We start from the raw sequence: 14,842 nt of genomic DNA, 5'->3' as shown, positions 1-14,842 counted from the left end.
TTTACTGTATTTAAAAGTTACTGTATGTGCACTGCAGTTTATTGCAGTCGTTTCCTGTAAAATCATTTGCATTTGAATGGGGTTTGAAGTGTTTATTTTCACAAAAGAAAGATCAATATAGTTATTTTGCATGTTCTTAGTGTATTCGATTTTATTTTACTTGTTGGTTTGTTTTCTGCCTCACAAAATACTGTCGATAATAAATCTAAAATGTTGAATTCATGCACAGCTTGTAAAAATAATTCTGGAACTTTAAAGTTCAGTTGATTGAATTCGCACGGAGCGCGAATGACTGAACAATCATAAAAGCAGAGCATCATGGGAATTGTAGTCCTATTGTTATTACCTATATCATCTGATCATCAAATTTTATATTTTGGAAATGGTTGTTTGATTACAGTATGTATATTCAAAAAAGAAATGAACAAACTCCTACATCATACAACAACCTCTATTAAAACCGCTAAATATACCAATCTCGCGAGAAACAGAATTCGCGTGTTAAAAGAACATCTCGTGAGATTAAGCAGCCGAGTGGCTGTGAGAATGTGAATTGGATTGTTGTTTAAATTTAATGTGAGTACAGTATAATAATATTATTAGAATAAAAAAAGTTTAAAAAAACTGGAACATACAAAGGGTAAACTGCGCTGCACTTAGTTATGTGGGTAACATTATGCGAGTCATTTCTTTCGATAGCCTTTATGATGTTCAATATACGACGAAACTGCACATCTCTAGGCTCTGATGTTTTGCATGTTAAAACTTAGGCTGTATGTATTTACAAATAAATATTTATGTTTTGTAGAATACAATTTCAGAAAACGCAAACAAAGAAAAATATACTATAATATTTGCCACTATGCTTTGCTTATCAATGCGATATGTCGTTGCATTTCTTCGCTGAGAAATGTCGCTGTGGTATGGTCGAATCAGCTATTTCATACTGGTTCTAAAATTATAAGGAGCAAGAATGCAAATACAAGAAATTAAATAGTGATGCAAATTCACTTTACACTCTATTGAGCTGATTATAGGAAACAGTATTATGTATGTATTAATCTTTACAATACCTCTTACAAAGTTGTTAGCATGCTGTGTGGTGTGGGACTAAGTTGTGCTGTCAGTATTATTATTATTATTTATTTCTTAGCAGACGCCCTTATCCAGGGCGAAGTAGTTTAACATCAGGACTGAAGAAAGACAAATATGCAGCTGTTGGCAGCAGCGAAATCAGCTGCCTTCGTGCCATTACAAATATTATTTATGCCAGTAAATATAGTGTTTTGTGTGGGGCTGTTTATTTCTTTAGTTTTTGCTTACGTTAGAAGTAGTCCTGTTTCTGTTGCTTTAAAGACTACATTGTGTGATTTCTGTGCTGTCTTCTTTTACAGTTTAAAAGTATAATTATATAATCACCAGACTGGTTGAAGATGTCTGGGGGTCCAGCGGTTCAAATCAGTATCGAATCGGCCTGTGAGAAGCAGGTGCAGGAGGTGGCTTTGGATGGGACGGAGACATATGTCCAGCCCCTGTCAATGTCTCAGAACCTTGCCAAGCTTGCCCAGCGAATTGACTTTGGACAGGGATCCGGCTCGGAGGACGAGGGAGGAGAGGGCGAGGCAAGGGGACAGGAATGGGGGAAACAGGAACAAGAAGAGGATGAAGGTGAGAGTTGTCAGTTTACAGTAGTTTCATCGTTTTCTAAAATTGCAGTTCACTTATTACTGGTCCTCCTACCTCCTAAACACCTCAATTTAGTCCTGAACTACTGCCAAGCTACGCTCTACCTAACAATTCCAGAAAACTATTCCTGAAGTCTGATATAGAAAGCACATAAGCTCATCGGTGAAGCATTATGCACTAGTCTGCGCAACATTGATATGCTCCCATCTCACTTAGCCATTATTTAAGTCTCGGTCACCACTTCTTTAACTTAATTTGCCTGCTATATTTTCAGAATTCAATAGATCTTTGCCGCCTTACGCCTTCTGATTCCTAGACCGAAAGTGAAGTCTTGCTTTTTTTGTCGTTTCTCCAGCAACAGTAAAGTTCCAGCCTTCCCTCTGGCCCTGGGATTCTGTGAGAAACAACTTAAGGAGTGCCCTCACTGAGATGTGTGTGCTGTATGATGTGCTCAGTGTGGTTAAGGAAAAGAAGTACATGACTCTGGATCCTGTCTCCCAAGACAGCACTGTTGGAAAGGTACCATATTTCTGTTCTCTTGTAAAATGTTTAAAAAGTTAATGTTGAAGCTTAAAATACATAGATATTCTTAACAAATGCATGAATAAACAAGTGTGTGTTTAAAAAATAATAATACAAGGTTGTCATTAAGTATTATCATTTCATAATGCGATATTGCAATAACTAGCCTTGTGTTTGTTGAGTTTACTGCATATCATTTATGGTCTGTGTTATTTTAGACTCCCCCAGTTTTGCAGCTCCTTGGTAAGAAGAAATCCTTAGCAACAGCTGCTCAGCTTCTTTTGAAAGGAGCAGAAAAGCTGAACAAGTCTGTTGCTGAGAACCAGGAAAACAGGCGGCAAAGAGACTTCAACTCTGAGCTACTCCGGCTGAGATCACAGTGGAAGCTGAGGAAGGTCAGCGACAAAATCCTTGGGGATCTCAGCTACAGGAGCGCAGGTAGTAATTTACTGCAAGTTCTTTAGCGTTGCTGAAATGCAAATGTAAAAATGCTCAAAGCAGGCATTGAAGGTTTGGTATGGTTGTGTTTTCCAGGGTCGCTCTTCCCTCACCAGGGCACTTTTGAAGTAATAAAGAATACAGACATTGACCTTGATAAGAAGATTCCAGAAGATTACTGTCCACTTGATGTTCAGATTCCTAGTGATCTGGAGGGATCGGCTTATATTAAGGTAAGGGCAGCTACTTAAAGGGGTTTGGAGATCGGGAACTGGGGTCTAATCTTGAGTAGTTTTCAGGAATCGAGTCTTAAGATGTACATTTTTTTTTTGTAATTTTTTTATTTAAAGGTCTCCATTCAGAAACAAGCTCCTGATATTGGGGATCTTGGCACCATTAACCTTTTCAGAAGACAACTAAAACCTAAATCAGGTATTGTAACCAGCCATAGTGTGTGTACCTTTTAATTCTTAGGTTTTTTTTGTAAGTATAATGTGATTATTGTTCACATAGTGCCATGGAAAGATCTATCCCGGATCCACACCAATATTGGGATAAGAATAAAAAGCTCCCGAAGAAAAATATAGATCTCACAAAACGTTCAGGAAACAAAAAAAAAAATCAACATTTTTTAATTATTTATCAATTTTAATAGGGTACATCAAGTACTTGACATCTTAATAACAAATGGTAATTTGTGGAGCTTTCGTACCACCAAATAAGTAAATTAAAAATGAAAACATCAGAAATAGTTTTTTTTGTTTTGTTTGCAATTTAAAATCTAAAAAGGCTTTATTGAAAATCAAACTGTACAATTTTCTGCACCTGAGTTGAGATAAATAACATTGTTACTATAATACTGACATGCAAAGTGTGCTTCCATTCATGAACGCTTTTATATTGTTTTTCGGCAGGTACCCAGCCCTGGCATTTGAAACTGGAGGCTGCTCAGAATGTCCTTCTCTGTAAAGAGATATTTGCACAGCTCTCCCGTGAAGCTGTGCAGATCAAATCCCAGATCCCTCACATTGTTGTGAAGAATCAGATCATCTCCCAGCCTTTTCCAGGTAAAATGTGTAGGCCTGGAAGCTTGCTTTCATTAATAAGTATAGGAATATGAATAACATGAATATTTTGAGGAATTGAAAATAATCTTTAAAAAAATGTGAATCCCCAACATACATGTGCACTAGTCAGAACTAAAGAGAGTACTGGACCAGCAACCTGTATAAAAAAGTGCTACTACTCCTGGACCAGACAATCCCAATCTAAATTTCCATAGAGCCCATAGAGTTTCCATACAAGTTGGTGGTACCAATTTAGGTAGTTTTGTGGTCCTGACCAGATTAACGTTTGTTACCCAAGCCAAGAGAAAAGGTGCTTAACCACTTCCATAGTGGTTCTAAAAATGGAATGACATCATTTAACAAACAAGAAAAAATGTAAGGATTTTCTTTTGACCCAATATTAAAATACATTCTTTAAAAACCATATTCAACAATTGCAGATTGATTTTTTTTATTTATTTCTTTTTAATTTCAGGTTTGCAGCTCTCCATTTCCTTGTGCCACTCAACTGGGGATAAAAAGAATCAGAAATCAACTCCAGACAAAAACAAACCAGATGATCACCTTTATGTGCTTGAACACAACCTTCATCAGCTAATGAGAGAGGTAAGCATTTCTATTCAGCTGGAAAAAATTGTATTATTATTATAATTATTATTTATTTCTTAGCAGACGTCCTTATCCAGGGCGATTTACAATTGTTACAAGGTATTATTTTTTTACACATTATTTTTATATACAATTACCCATTTATACAGTTGGGTTTTTACTGGAGCAATCTAGGTAAAGTACCTTGCTCAAGGGTACAGCAGCAGTGTCCCCCACCATGGACTGAACCCACGACTAAGCCCTAACCACTACTCCACAAAAAAAATTTTCTCCAGAACCCTAAATAAAATCAAATGATAGGTACAGTCAGATCTACATTCCTCGTGTTATTCTTAGTTACTCCTTTCAGACATAATCCACACTTCATTGACATGAAGGTTTTCTGGTTTTTATTTGTAAACTGCCTGTCCTTTTCCCTTGCAGTTCCACAAACAGACATTGAGCTCAGTAGTGATGCCCCACCCTGCAAGCGCCCCCTTTGGAAATAAGAGAATGCGTCTGGCGGGGCCCATGGCCTACGATAAAGCTGAGATCACTTCTCTACAGCAAAGTGAAGGGCTTCTGGAGAAGATCATCAAACAGGCAAAGCATATCTTCCTCAGGAGCAGGTCAGCGCTGCAGATTTGCAGTTAATTTGCTGTTTGCATTATAGAAAGAGAACACATGGGTGATTCAGTTTATCCAACATGTGTAGGATCTAAATACCACCACAGTTTAGATCTTTCAAATTAGACCCAGGTTATGTAAATCACATATCTAAGTGTACATGTGAATCTCTTGAGAGGATTACTGTCTTTTAAAACCCTGTAAAGTTTTTTAATGATTTAAGCATCTGCAGAATTTAGATCCGCCATAGTGTGTTTCAATTCAATGGACTCCATGGTGGTCAGTTCAGTTTGAGATGACTAAAATGCTGTTTTATTTTCAGAACTGCCCGTACCATTGATAGCTTGGCAAGCCGCATTGAAGATCCCCAGATCCAAGCCCACTGGTCGAACATTAACGATGTGTACGAATCCAGTGTCAAAGTGTTAATTACTTCCCAGGGTTATGAGCAAATATGCAAGTAAGTCATGAGTGAATAGCCAAGACTTTATTAATCAGGTTTGAAAAGGGTGGTATTTTGATTGGCATTTGACTAAGTCATTCCACACATTTATCAGAAATACAGATTATTTATGCACCTCGTATACTTTTATTATGTGTTCACATATCCAGCGCACGTAACATGTCTTAAAAAAAAAAAAAAACATTAAAAGGAATTAACCCAAACAATGCATTATAATTAATCAACACTAAAAAGAGACTTTGTGTCGTGGGTTCTCTCCAAGATAGTTTAAATAGAAGCTTGTTTCTAATTATTTTTCTGGAAGGTCCATTCAGCTGCAGCTGACCATTGGAGTGGAGCAGATCAGGGTGGTGCACAGAGATGGACGGGTAATCACACTGTCTCACCAAGAGCAGGAGCTGCAGGACTTCCTCCTTTCCCAGGTAAACACACTTGCATCTTGGCTGCATTGTACATGACTCCACCCAGTCTGGGGTTTCAGAACTTCCCTTATTTAAGCATGGAATTGAAATGACCAGGTGCCAGGAGTTTGAACAATCAGGCCCCTAGTAAACCTGCTCTGAACTTATCATGCATAGGTCATACCTGAGTCTGTAGTTTTACCAACAGAAGTCATTTTTGCAGGTATAAGGGAGGAGTAATGTATTTACATCAAAACTCATGACTCGTGTTCATTATATAATGTAAATGGTCTTTCTTTGTAGAGTGGCTGAGTGTTGTAACTACACTTAATTTTTTTAAAGGGAAAGAAACATCTAAACATTATGCGCACAGCAACAAAAATCAATCTCCCAAACAAACTTATTCACACACACAAATGTGTTAAATGTATGTTTTGCACAGATGTCACAGCACCAGGTTCATGCAGTGCAGCAGTTGGCCAAAGTGATGGGATGGCACGTGTTGAGTTTCAGTAACCATGTGGGTCTGGGTTCAGTGGAGAGCATTGGAAATGCATCAGCAATAACAGTGGCTTCATCCAATGGAGAGTATTCTGTTTCAGGTAAGGGGAGAGAATATAAAGAAAACCCCCAGATAACTAGATAGTTTTGGTGTCTTAGAAATATTCTATTCAGGCATACCTAGGACATGATTACCTACCAGTTAGTCATGGTGAGTGGAGTTATCTTTCCAAGCTAGATCCCCTTTGGTAATGCTTTTATAACATTTCCTGACATTTTAAATGTTTGTGTGAACTCTATGGAGTTCGAGAAGTTGCCTTGAAAAAACATGTATGCATTATAAAAGATACATAGATAGGAAACTTAATGTGGTACAATTATGCACTCAGTGACTGAAAGGGATGTTACGTGATTTTATTTATTGAAGTTTGTTATTGGATTAATGTACATTGGCTATCAACCATGCTTGTTTTCTTTATCTTTAACTAATCCTCATCATTTTACACTTGTCCGATTGCAGTGCGGAACGGACCTGAAAGTGGCTGCAAAGTGATGGTGCAGTTTCCCAGAAACCAGTGCAAAGACCTTCTGAAGAGTGACGTCATCCAAGATAACAAATGGAACTACTTGCGCGGACCACACAAAGAAGTGCACTGGAGTAAAATGGAAGGACGCAACTTTGTGTACAAAATGGAACTTTTGATGGCGGCTCTTACCCCTTGCCCCTAAAGCAGGCTTACTCTGGCAGGTCACAGCACCTGTTGTTTACACCCAAAACCATAAAAATGTAATATAGGTGGATTATTCATATGCTAAAAGGAACATGGAGTTTTAAGTGTGGATTTACAGCACTTTTGATGCAGAACTTTTGATGGCGGCTCTTACCCCTTGCCCCTAAAGCAGGCTTACTCTGGCAGGTCACAGCACCTGTTGTTTACACCCAAAACCATAAAAATGTAATATAGGTGGATTATTCATATGCTAAAAGGAACATGGAGTTTTAAGTGTGGATTTACAGCATTTTTATTTTGTTTTTTTGATACTGAGGATCCTAAACTGCCATCTAACCCTGATTTAAATTGAATCGGTACAGTATTGGAAATTGATGATTCCTGATGCTGTAGAGACACTCTGGAACTATTGGACAGAGAAGATCCAGATGTAAAGAGGTTAATGTTTAAAGCAAGCAAATCACACAGGACTTAAATACCTCCTACTAATGGCAGTATAAACTCCTCATGATTGATTCTTTGGCTTATATTTCAGTCTCCTGTAGACCATGCAGTGCTTTGGTTTGTACTCCAGACAGGGATGCATTGCAAGGTGATAAATAACTTGATTAGTTTTTGTTCTGATGTGTTTGAAAGAAAAGTAACTTTGTTTTTTTTCTAAAAAGCTACAGAATAAAATCAGATTTTTCATATGGCAGTGATTGGTGTTTTATGTATTAAATTATTTGTTTTCAGTTTCAATGTCACAATTTAAACGGTACAGTTCAGGACATAGCTGTGAAACGGCAATTTTACCAAATCATGCTCAATTTTAATAATTCTAATATAATTCCATATTGTCTTGTTACCACATTCTTCCTCATAGGGCCTGTTTTTTTTTCAAAACTAGATATTAACTTAAAGTTCTGATTTTCTCATTCAAGCGATGTTATTTAAGTATGTATTCGAAAATGTGATTTCCAATTTCTAGTTTTGTAATTGGAGGTTTACTCCACATAACTTACCAAGCTTTGAAATTCTTACTTCACTGGCACATTTTGTAAACTGAAACATATTGTGTATTGACAAGAAGGCAACACAATTAACCCATTAGTGCCCAATGCATGTAATGGCTTAATCTAAAAACTCAAAAGGCAAATACTAACTGGTGAGCCTTCACAAATATTAGCTGTGTTGTCCAGATTATAAGATGAAAACTGAGATGTATTGTAAAGTGATCTTTAATGTTGCAAATACAGCACTGGTGTAAAACATGTCTTCTACCAGTATAAATATCACAAAGCAAAGAGTTCTGCAAGATGTATTCGAGTGGGTAGTTCATTTGTTTGCACAGTATTGTGTGCTGTTTATATGGTTGGGTCTCTTGGCAGATGTAGTTTGCAGCCACTGTACAGTGTTTGGTTAAGGGCCGTGTCCACAGAAACATAATTCAAGAGTTCAAGATTTGTGTCGTGATGATTTCCGAAAGTAATGTATAACGTCACAAAACTGCCTTTGGTGAGGTTCAGTTTCACCCTTTACACACCCCACATCAGAATATATTTAAACTATTGGTTATCACTAAACAAATATTTTACTGGCAGCTCTCCAAGCGGTTTCTGGTCCTGCCTTCATTCACCAGCCAATTATTTGAGAAGCCTTTACTGCAATCCCTTAAATTCAAAGATTCTGAAAAACATCTCTTATCGGCACCACTGCTGTAGCTGGAATATTCTGCCTACTTGGTTAATATACAAGGTAGTAAAAAGGTACAAATTAATTGATGGCAAAGTATGCACTGTAAGGCAATGAAACATGATGGAAGGTTGATTACAGGAAAGAACATGGCATAGGAAAACAACCCTGGTCCTGGAGGGTCATTTAACTCCAGGTTTAATTGGTATCATGGATTAATAAACCTGGTCAGTGTTTAGTTGATTTAATTTAAAAAAAAGGGACATAGATAGAATAAAGAACGAATGGAATGGCCATGTTACCTAACCTTTGTATAGTTGACCATAGTTAAGTGATATTTGGAGTTGTACTTGTGTTTGTTTGTTCAGTTTGACCTTTACTGCAGCATTTATCATTCCATAGTTATTTTATTCTTACAAGTCTAAAATTGTGCCCTGCTCAGAAAAAGATCCCTATCGTTCTAAGGCCATGCATGAGTGGGTTTTTAAGATTCACCAATGCATGGGTCTCCAAACCTGGTCTTGGAGAGTTACTGTGGCTGCTGGTTTTTCTTTCAACCAATCTCTCAGTTACTTAACTGAACCAATTATTGGCTTAATTAGTCAAGATTAACAGGTGTTCCAGATCTTTAGCCACTGATGATGTAAAGACACGTATAAAACCTGATGGATAGGGGCTCTCCAGGACCAGGGGTGAAGGCCCCTGCATCAATGTGTGAGAGGTCACCAGAATATTCCAAACTGTTGAAATACTAAGCCTGGGGGTTGCCATTGCTCCACAGCCGCCTCCAGGCTTGTGTCCTGTTCATTAAGCATCCCCTACAAGGTGGGTCATCCAACTCTCACAAACCAATGGATGTTGATTAGCAGTTCGTTGACAAAATTGATCTTGGTAACCTACCGCTGATTGAAAGCTGGTTCTCCTTTTGAAGGTACTTCAATTCCCAAAACTCACTAAATACTTAATGTGCAACTGCCTTTGGTGGCTCTCCAACCCCTGTATTTAGAGTGGCTGTTGGCTTTTAGCAGCTGATATGCAAACAGTTTACCTTTGAAACAACAATGATTCCACTGTCCCTGTTTTTAATATTTGCAAGTTAGGGACTTTATATTTACCAAAGTGGCCCAGTTTACTTGTTGCTACCCAACTCACCTGCAGACCTTACCTTTGGAATTTAATCCAAACAATATGGGCATTGTATCTACAGTAAAATCTATGCCCCTATTTTTTTTTTTCTTTCCTTTGCAAACAATACTGTGTGAGAACAGGATCCGAACTTTGATCGCCTACATAACGAATAGAAACTGAAGCAAGCAGGCTTTGGCCTCCCTATTCATGTGTACTGGTCCCGTTCCAGTACAACTCTATTTTGAATGCCCATCTTTGATACTGCTTACCTGATTACACAGTCCCCCACCTAGTCCCCCCACTTGTTGATATTCCTGATTCTGAATTGCAGTCAGGCACCTGACCTTATTCATAGTCCCTGTTCCCTCTCTTTTTCTCATTACTCTCTTTATCTTGTCTTTCTTTGCTCCACATTTCTTGTTTTCTCCTCTTTTTCCACACAACTTTTGTTTTATTTAGCTAATTGTAACAGGTATTTCATACAATAATTGTAACAGGTATTTCATACAATAAAAATGTGTTGTGTAAAAAAAATCAAAACAGACAAACTCATATATAGCTGTAAAGCTTTACTTCACAGCTATATATGAAACATCACAAGCATAAAGTATTGACAACTCTACATGCTATATCTTGGTAAGTGAAATAATTTTTTTATATATATATATATATATATATATATATATATATATAAAGAATGTAAACATCCAGCATATCCACACCAGGAACGAAGTGTACATGTTTACAAAACAGCAGTGTGAAACTAAACATGCTTGATCAGAAACGAAACAGGAAGTGACCCACTAATGAATATTAGCTGTCCTCAAATTGCATGTAATTCATTCTCTTTCTGTCATTTTCTGAAGTCCAACAAATAACCCTTCCCTCCTCTCATCTGAGGCAAATGAACTCAATCAGTATGATGTAATGCAGTGCACTGTCATGGTTAAACAGCCTTCTTTTTGCCCCACTATTTTAGTTCAGCTTGTGTGTTGTCTCTTCCAGCTCTTGTCTTTCACAATACTATCCCTTTATTAATGTTATCTGTCTTTGTAAGCACTTCTGGAGGAATAAAAAACATTGCTGACTTTGAAAACGCAAACAGTGTGTCAGTTTGATCAAAGAGACTGCAGCTCTATTTCTTCAGCTTCTGAAAATAATGGAGAAAACATTAAAAGGATGTTAGTGAATACAGATAATACTGTTTAATATTTAAATTTTGAAGCAGTCTTGGGCATAACTATTAAATACTGAAATTTCAGGCACTGATCCCAGGGGTATGGAGGGGAAGTACCTTGTGCTTTTTTGCAGGCTGAAATACTCAAGGAAACTTAAATTCAATGACCATTCGACTATCAGTTTTTTTCAATGTCTTCAGACAAATTGAATAGTTTGTTAAAATCCAGGTCATCCAATAAAATCTCCATGGGGTTGTTTGCAAGTTATAGGTCAGCAAAAACAGCAGGGACATTAACCCATGGATACCTTTCAATACTGGTGAAGAAAATGCGTGTCTGGTTAAATGCCTCTCTCAAAAACAAATCTTCCCTGTTTGTAGCTGAAAATACCAAAACAACAAAATACCTTTTCTTATTTTTTGTTTCCATCTCTTCCTCTTAATCATCTGCACACATTTTTCCAGCAGCCAAATTAAAAACATAGAAAATCCTGATATGGCTACCAGAACTGTAAGGATAACAGCTACAAAATGTAAATCCTCATAGATGTGCACTAGGGAGAGAAAGAGAAAATGTTTTATTTATTACTGGTTATGGCTACCATTGTTATGCACGCTTTCTCACATGATTGACAGATACTGTTATTAGAAAGTCAGATAGATAGGGCTGGATTCAGTGTATTGTCATTTATCTGCACTTTGGAGGCTAACATAGTCGGAGGCTACCCATAGTGTCGTATTTGTCCCTCACCTAAAAATGTAAAAGATAAACAACTTTGGCCTCCATTGGAAGTCTTTTTTGAACCCAAACTAAATACATCAATAATTTCAGTTTTACAAGGATTTTTTTTCTTCATAGAAATAGTGCATATTTTGTATGTCTATAAGTGTTCGTGGCTACCTCTAATCAAGTTGATTAGACTTATAAGTCATTAAATCTATGATATTAACGTACTTAAATGTGTTTATACAGAACCTGCTGTGGTTAAATGTTTGGAATGCCAGTGATATTCTGAGTGTGAGATCTACACTCTCAGCGAAATAGGTTCCAGTGGGGATGCGACTTATGTTTAAAAGTCTATGTTATTAACTTATAATGAAACAGACGTACCATCAACTTTCAGAAAAATGGCAGCATCTTTGCTTGTTCCAAAATGGTCTGTCACAGTTACCACATAGTAACCAGAGTCGTTTTCACGCAGGTTTAAAATCTGTATGGAGCCATTGCTGTATGTGCAGAGTCTGTCTTTATAAGACTCCGAGATGTTCGGTTGTTTTTTTGGTTCCCAGACAACGATGTTTTGGATCTTCCATATTGACAGAACGCTCCACTGGATTGTGGGAGTCCCTTGGCATAAGTATTCAACAGAGAGCAAAGCACTTTCCTCCACTGTGGCATTGATAACCTGGTTAGGGATTATTATAGTGACTCCTTGGGCTGCAAAACAGAAGCAGTATAGACACTGTTATTAACCTGCAAAAGCAAACAGCGTAGATGTATAGGACTGAAGACTTGTATGACAATGCCTGTTCATTTATTGAATATATCTTTGTTTTAAATATTTTCCTTAGCAACAGCTTATTCTTAGTCACAAATGTTTGTTTGTTGTTAGAAACATAATATTTGCAGACCACATGGAAATCTTCAAACAAGCAAATGAGAAGCATGGGTGTTTTTTTTTTTTTTATGTAAATCTTCTGACCTGTCAACGGTAACACTGGAATACAGTATAGGTAAATAGGTTTCATCGCTGGAATTTTAAACAGATATGGTCTCTCTAATACACTCCTTAACAGTTGCACAAACAAGAGGCCAACAGCACCTTTTGGACCTTTTACATTTGATTGTTATTATAGTAAATGTATTTTACTTGGAGAGTACTGTTTCTAAATAAAAACATTCTTTACATGAGTCTAGCTCTTTAAGCAAACAACCTCTATATTAAAGTACTGCACTTTAGTGAAACAAACAGTGCTGGTTACCAATATATTGACAAGGGGAGTACCAAGTTGTGCATCATATTATGATCATTGAAGTATACCAGTACAGTAAAAAACTGTTATATTTTAGTAGATGAAAAAAACAGAATCTTTGAGTTTTTGCTGTAGGCTGTTTGGTGAAATTGGACATGTGGGAGTGGATTATTGGCTGAATTAAATATTGTGAATCCCACAGAGGTTAATTATTAACCCCGATTACAGTGCACACACAGTTTTTATAAGATTAAAAGCGAAGAAGCTTTTAACTTCAGTAGACAGAAGTTTCTGTATTTATACACTCTGACAGTTCTATTCATTAGCTTCTTACACATGATATTTAATTTTGTTCCGAAGACCTGCAGGTTTTATTGAAAGGATAGCAGTTATAAAATACTGGTAGGTGGCAGTAATTCAAATGTAATAATCTACAAATTAAGTAAACATCTTTTCATTGCTCATTGTTACCTACTTTTTTATAGTTTAACTTTTATCCCCATTAATTTGTCACGAATCAGCACCAAAATTAAAGTGTGGCCAATTATAGAGAATACTTTTTAAAATGTTACAGACGGCACTACATCTAATCAATATTTCATCCTACTTGCATTTTTTTTTCTTTTCTAGTTTACTGTAAATTCTGTACTTTATAGAATGTATGATTCTTTAAAGCTGATCTTCAAGTAATGTTAGGTTGTCTTCAGTTTAGGCATCGTTTTTTTTTTGTTTGTTTTTTTAACTCAGCAATCACCAGTCAAGATTGCAACTTTATAGGTTTTCTTCTATAGCAGAGGACTGGTTTGGTAAGACTATCATGTGAATGCATATGCAGCAGAGTATACAGAACAGCATATACACTTACCTTGTAAAGAGTAGTCCACAATGAACAGGATGAACAGCAGTACCGGTACACAAGTGTCTTTTTCCCACTTACTCATCAGAATCAGTCCATCTACAAACACCTATATAAAATTACTGTCAGTGCGCCCTGCAGCTTTTACAGTCTTAATCCAAACAGGTTTCTCTGAATTCCTCTTGTACATTTGACAAGTGGGAGGGGACCATGCCTAGCAAATAAGTGGCAGGACAGCTGCCAGTGTCACACCCAGTAATGTAATATGAATTGGACGGGTCAATCAAAACCAGGAAGTGATGCAATTACCCCTATGTGCTCCATTAAAAGATCAGTTCTTGATTTCTGATTTGTATATATTAGAATGTAAATATATGATTGATGTAATATATATATATATACCATTGTATGTTCGTTTAACATTGTTAATTAAGGTTTGCAATGTTTGCTGACCACATTTTTCAATTAAATAAATACTTTAAAAATATACAGTATTATTGTTAATAAACTAGACCTTAGAAATTCATATGTATATATATATATATATATTTGTAGGGGATGTGGGGGGGGGGGGGGTTGTATGGGGGTAGTTGAACACAAGTTTCTCAACAAATGTATAAAAAAGGCATTCACTAAAAGTTTATTCTTGTTAATTACGACATGTTCATTGATACAGATTGTGCAAAATTGACAAATGTATGAAGTGCCTATTTATAAAAAAAATACATTATTAAACATGTATCCTAATCAATAAAAGAGTAATACATCTTTAAAAAAAGTCATAGGTTTTTGTTTTTTTTTTATTGAGCACACACAATAAAACCCTAAATGGTTTTCAAAAGGTTAAGGACTCAAAGCTGGCAGTTGAGTTTCCATTAACTGAAATTGTACCCAATGACACTTACCATGTACTGGTTGGAACTGTTGCCCCTCTAGTGGTTAATAACAGTGAAACTATTAAAGTTGTTGTAATTGTTAGTGGTGTTTTAAATTATAGGAACATGGGACG

General features: G+C 36.6%; 2 protein-coding genes across 4 annotated transcripts; one reads left to right on the top strand and one right to left on the bottom strand.

Moving 5' to 3' along the window:
* The first annotated feature begins 353 nt into the window (after positions 1-353).
* On the top strand, positions 354-7,714 carry LOC117406885 (mediator of RNA polymerase II transcription subunit 17). Of its 2 annotated transcripts, none has more exons than XM_034923455.2 (13): positions 354-576; positions 1,395-1,668; positions 2,042-2,205; positions 2,427-2,646; positions 2,743-2,879; positions 2,997-3,078; positions 3,561-3,713; positions 4,189-4,319; positions 4,746-4,930; positions 5,251-5,388; positions 5,696-5,813; positions 6,235-6,394; positions 6,814-7,714. In XM_034923455.2, exons 2-13 carry the CDS (start codon positions 1,434-1,436, stop codon positions 7,020-7,022), a joined length of 1,932 nt encoding a protein of 643 aa, XP_034779346.1. In that variant the 5' UTR covers positions 354-576; positions 1,395-1,433; the 3' UTR covers positions 7,023-7,714. The 2 variants fall into 2 exon arrangements, with proteins under 2 accessions (XP_034779346.1, XP_034779347.1); XM_034923456.2 differs by lacking the exon at positions 354-576 and adding an exon at positions 649-664.
* A 2,790-nt stretch (positions 7,715-10,504) lies between these two features.
* Positions 10,505-13,977, bottom strand: LOC131737860 (V-set and transmembrane domain-containing protein 5-like). Of its 2 annotated transcripts, XM_059029642.1 has the most exons (4): positions 13,843-13,977; positions 12,115-12,441; positions 11,411-11,557; positions 10,505-10,976 (listed from the first exon to the last, which is right to left on the bottom strand). In XM_059029642.1, exons 1-4 carry the CDS (start codon positions 13,916-13,918, stop codon positions 10,945-10,947), a joined length of 582 nt encoding a protein of 193 aa, XP_058885625.1. In that variant the 5' UTR covers positions 13,919-13,977; the 3' UTR covers positions 10,505-10,944. The 2 variants fall into 2 exon arrangements, with proteins under 2 accessions (XP_058885625.1, XP_058885624.1); XM_059029641.1 differs by lacking the exon at positions 10,505-10,976 and having other exon boundaries at positions 11,345-11,557.
* Between the last annotated feature and the right edge of the window lie 865 nt (positions 13,978-14,842).

This window comes from Acipenser ruthenus, chromosome 8 (genome assembly GCF_902713425.1).
Source record: "Acipenser ruthenus chromosome 8, fAciRut3.2 maternal haplotype, whole genome shotgun sequence".
Lineage (NCBI taxonomy): Eukaryota > Metazoa > Chordata > Actinopteri > Acipenseriformes > Acipenseridae > Acipenser > Acipenser ruthenus.
Note: the sequence above shows the minus strand (reverse complement) of the source record. Positions and strands in the feature narration are given on the sequence as shown.

Coding starts and splice junctions, on each gene's coding strand:
- LOC117406885 (XM_034923455.2), top strand. CDS start 1,434: ATGTCTGGGGGTCCAGCGGTTCAAATCAGTATCGAATCGGCCTGTGAG. Junction 1,669..2,041: donor GGAACAAGAAGAGGATGAAG/GTGAGAGTTGTC, acceptor TCGTTTCTCCAG/CAACAGTAAAGTTCCAGCCT. Junction 2,880..2,996: donor AGGGATCGGCTTATATTAAG/GTAAGGGCAGCT, acceptor TTTTATTTAAAG/GTCTCCATTCAGAAACAAGC.
- LOC131737860 (XM_059029641.1), bottom strand. CDS start 13,918: ATGAGTAAGTGGGAAAAAGACACTTGTGTACCGGTACTGCTGTTCATC. Junction 12,442..13,842: donor TGTGGACTACTCTTTACAAG/GTAAGTGTATAT, acceptor TCTGTTTTGCAG/CCCAAGGAGTCACTATAATA. Junction 11,558..12,114: donor CATTTTTCTGAAAGTTGATG/GTACGTCTGTTT, acceptor TTCTCTCCCTAG/TGCACATCTATGAGGATTTA.